The 1,754-nt window shown below is 63.1% G+C and overlaps 1 protein-coding gene across 1 annotated transcript in view; it reads left to right on the top strand.

Annotated features, from left to right (window-relative positions):
* Positions 1 to 688: 688 nt before the first annotated feature.
* LOC120497865 (serine/threonine-protein phosphatase 5-like) overlaps positions 689 to 1,754 on the top strand; it is a gene marked incomplete at both ends in the record, with an annotated part of 4,199 nt that continues 3,133 nt past the window's right edge. The window contains 2 exons of the mRNA XM_039699827.1: positions 689 to 1,006; positions 1,535 to 1,682. Coding sequence (XP_039555761.1) covers positions 689 to 1,006; positions 1,535 to 1,682 — 466 coding nt within the window. The remainder of the gene's footprint in view (positions 1,007 to 1,534; positions 1,683 to 1,754) is intronic.

A 1,754-nucleotide genomic window follows, 5' to 3' on the forward strand; every position in this document is an offset into this window, starting at 1 on the left:
GGCAGAGTGGGATCTATAGGGGACAGTGGAGGCTGGCAGAGTGGGATCTGTTGCTGTTGATCTCCCACCATTTGTGACCTGGTCATTCCTGACCTTTGGCACCTGGCCACCCCCATCCTTTGGGATCTGGTCACTCCTGCCCTTTGGGACCTGGTCACTCCTGACCTTTGGGACCTGGTCACTCCTGACTTTTGGGACCTGGCCACCCCCATCTTTTGGGACCTGGTCACTCCTGCCCTTTGGGACCTGGTCACTCCTGACCTTTGGGACCTGGTCACTCCTGACTTTTGGGACCTGGCCACCCCCATCTTTTGGGACCTGGTCACTCCTGCCCTTTGGGACCTGGTCACTCCTGACCTTTGGGACCTGGTCACTCCTGACTTTTGGGACCTGGCCACCCCCATCTTTTGGGACCTGGTCACTCCTGCCCTTTGGGACCTGGTCACTCCTGACCTTTGGGACCTGGTCACTCCTGACTTTTGGGACCTGGCCACCCCCATCTTTTGGGACCTGGTCACTCCTGCCCTTTGGGACCTGGTCACTCCTGACCTTTGGGACCTGGTCACTCCTGACTTTTGGGACCTGGTCACTCCTGGCCTTTGGCACCTGGCCTGACCTTTGACCTCCTGTCACTCCTGACCTTTGTCACCTGGTCACTTGACCCTTTGTGCTCCGGGCACCCCGTCCCTCCCCGCTGCCCCGTGCCAACGCGCATCCCTGCGCGCGTGCGCGCGCGTGTACATGCGTGTGCGTGCGTGTGCCAGGCAAGGACTACGAGAACGCGGTGAAGCTGTACAGCAGCGCCATCGAGCTGAACCCCTGCAACGCCATCTACTATGGCAACCGCAGCCTGGCCTACCTGCGCACCGAGTGCTACGGCTACGCGCTGGCCGACGCCACGCGCGCGCTGCAGCTCGACGGCAAGTACGTCAAGGGCTACTACCGGCGCGCGGCCAGCAACATGGCCCTGGGCAAGTTCAAGGCTGCTCTGCGGGACTACGAGATGGTGAGAGCTGGGAGGGGTCAGTGTGTCTGTCCTGGGGTCAGTGTGGGTCACCTGGGGTCAGTGTGTCCATCCTGGGGTCAGTGTGTCCATCCTGGGGTCAGTGTGTCTGTCCTGGGGTCAGTGTGTCCGTCCTGGGGTCAGCGTGTCCATGCTGGCGTCAGCGTGGGTCACTTGGGGTCAGTGTGTCTCTGAGTGTTCCTACACCCTCAGATCATGTCCCCTCGCTGTCCCCACACCCCAAGGGACTGTCCCCACACCCCGAGGGACTGTCCCCACTGTCCCCACACCCCAAGGGACTGTCCCCACCCCCCGAGGGACTGTCCCCAAACCCCGAGGGACTGTCCCCAAACCCCGAGGGACTGTCCCCACTGTCCCCACACCCTGAGGGACTGTCCCCAAACCCCGAGGGACTGTCCCCACCCCCCGAGGGACTGTCCCCATACTGTCCCCACCCCCCAAGGGACTGTCCCCACGCTGTCCCTGGCTGTCCCCACGCTGTCCTCAGCTGTCCCCGTGCTGTCCCCGCAGGTGGTGAAGGTGAGGCCCAACGACAAGGACGCCAAGCTCAAGTACCAGGAGTGCCACCGCATCGTCAAGCAGAAGGCCTTCGAGAGGGCCATCGCCAGCGACGAGCACAAGCGCTCCGTGGTGGACTCGCTGGACATCGAGAGCATGAGTGAGACCCCCACCCGCCCGGGGGGCACTTTGAGGGGCTCAGGGGGCACTTAGAGGGGCTTAGGGGGCACTT

Source organism: Passer montanus, unplaced genomic scaffold, assembly GCF_014805655.1.
Source record: "Passer montanus isolate IOZ18808 unplaced genomic scaffold, ASM1480565v1 scaffold1396, whole genome shotgun sequence".
NCBI classification, from domain to species: Eukaryota; Metazoa; Chordata; class Aves; order Passeriformes; family Passeridae; genus Passer; species Passer montanus.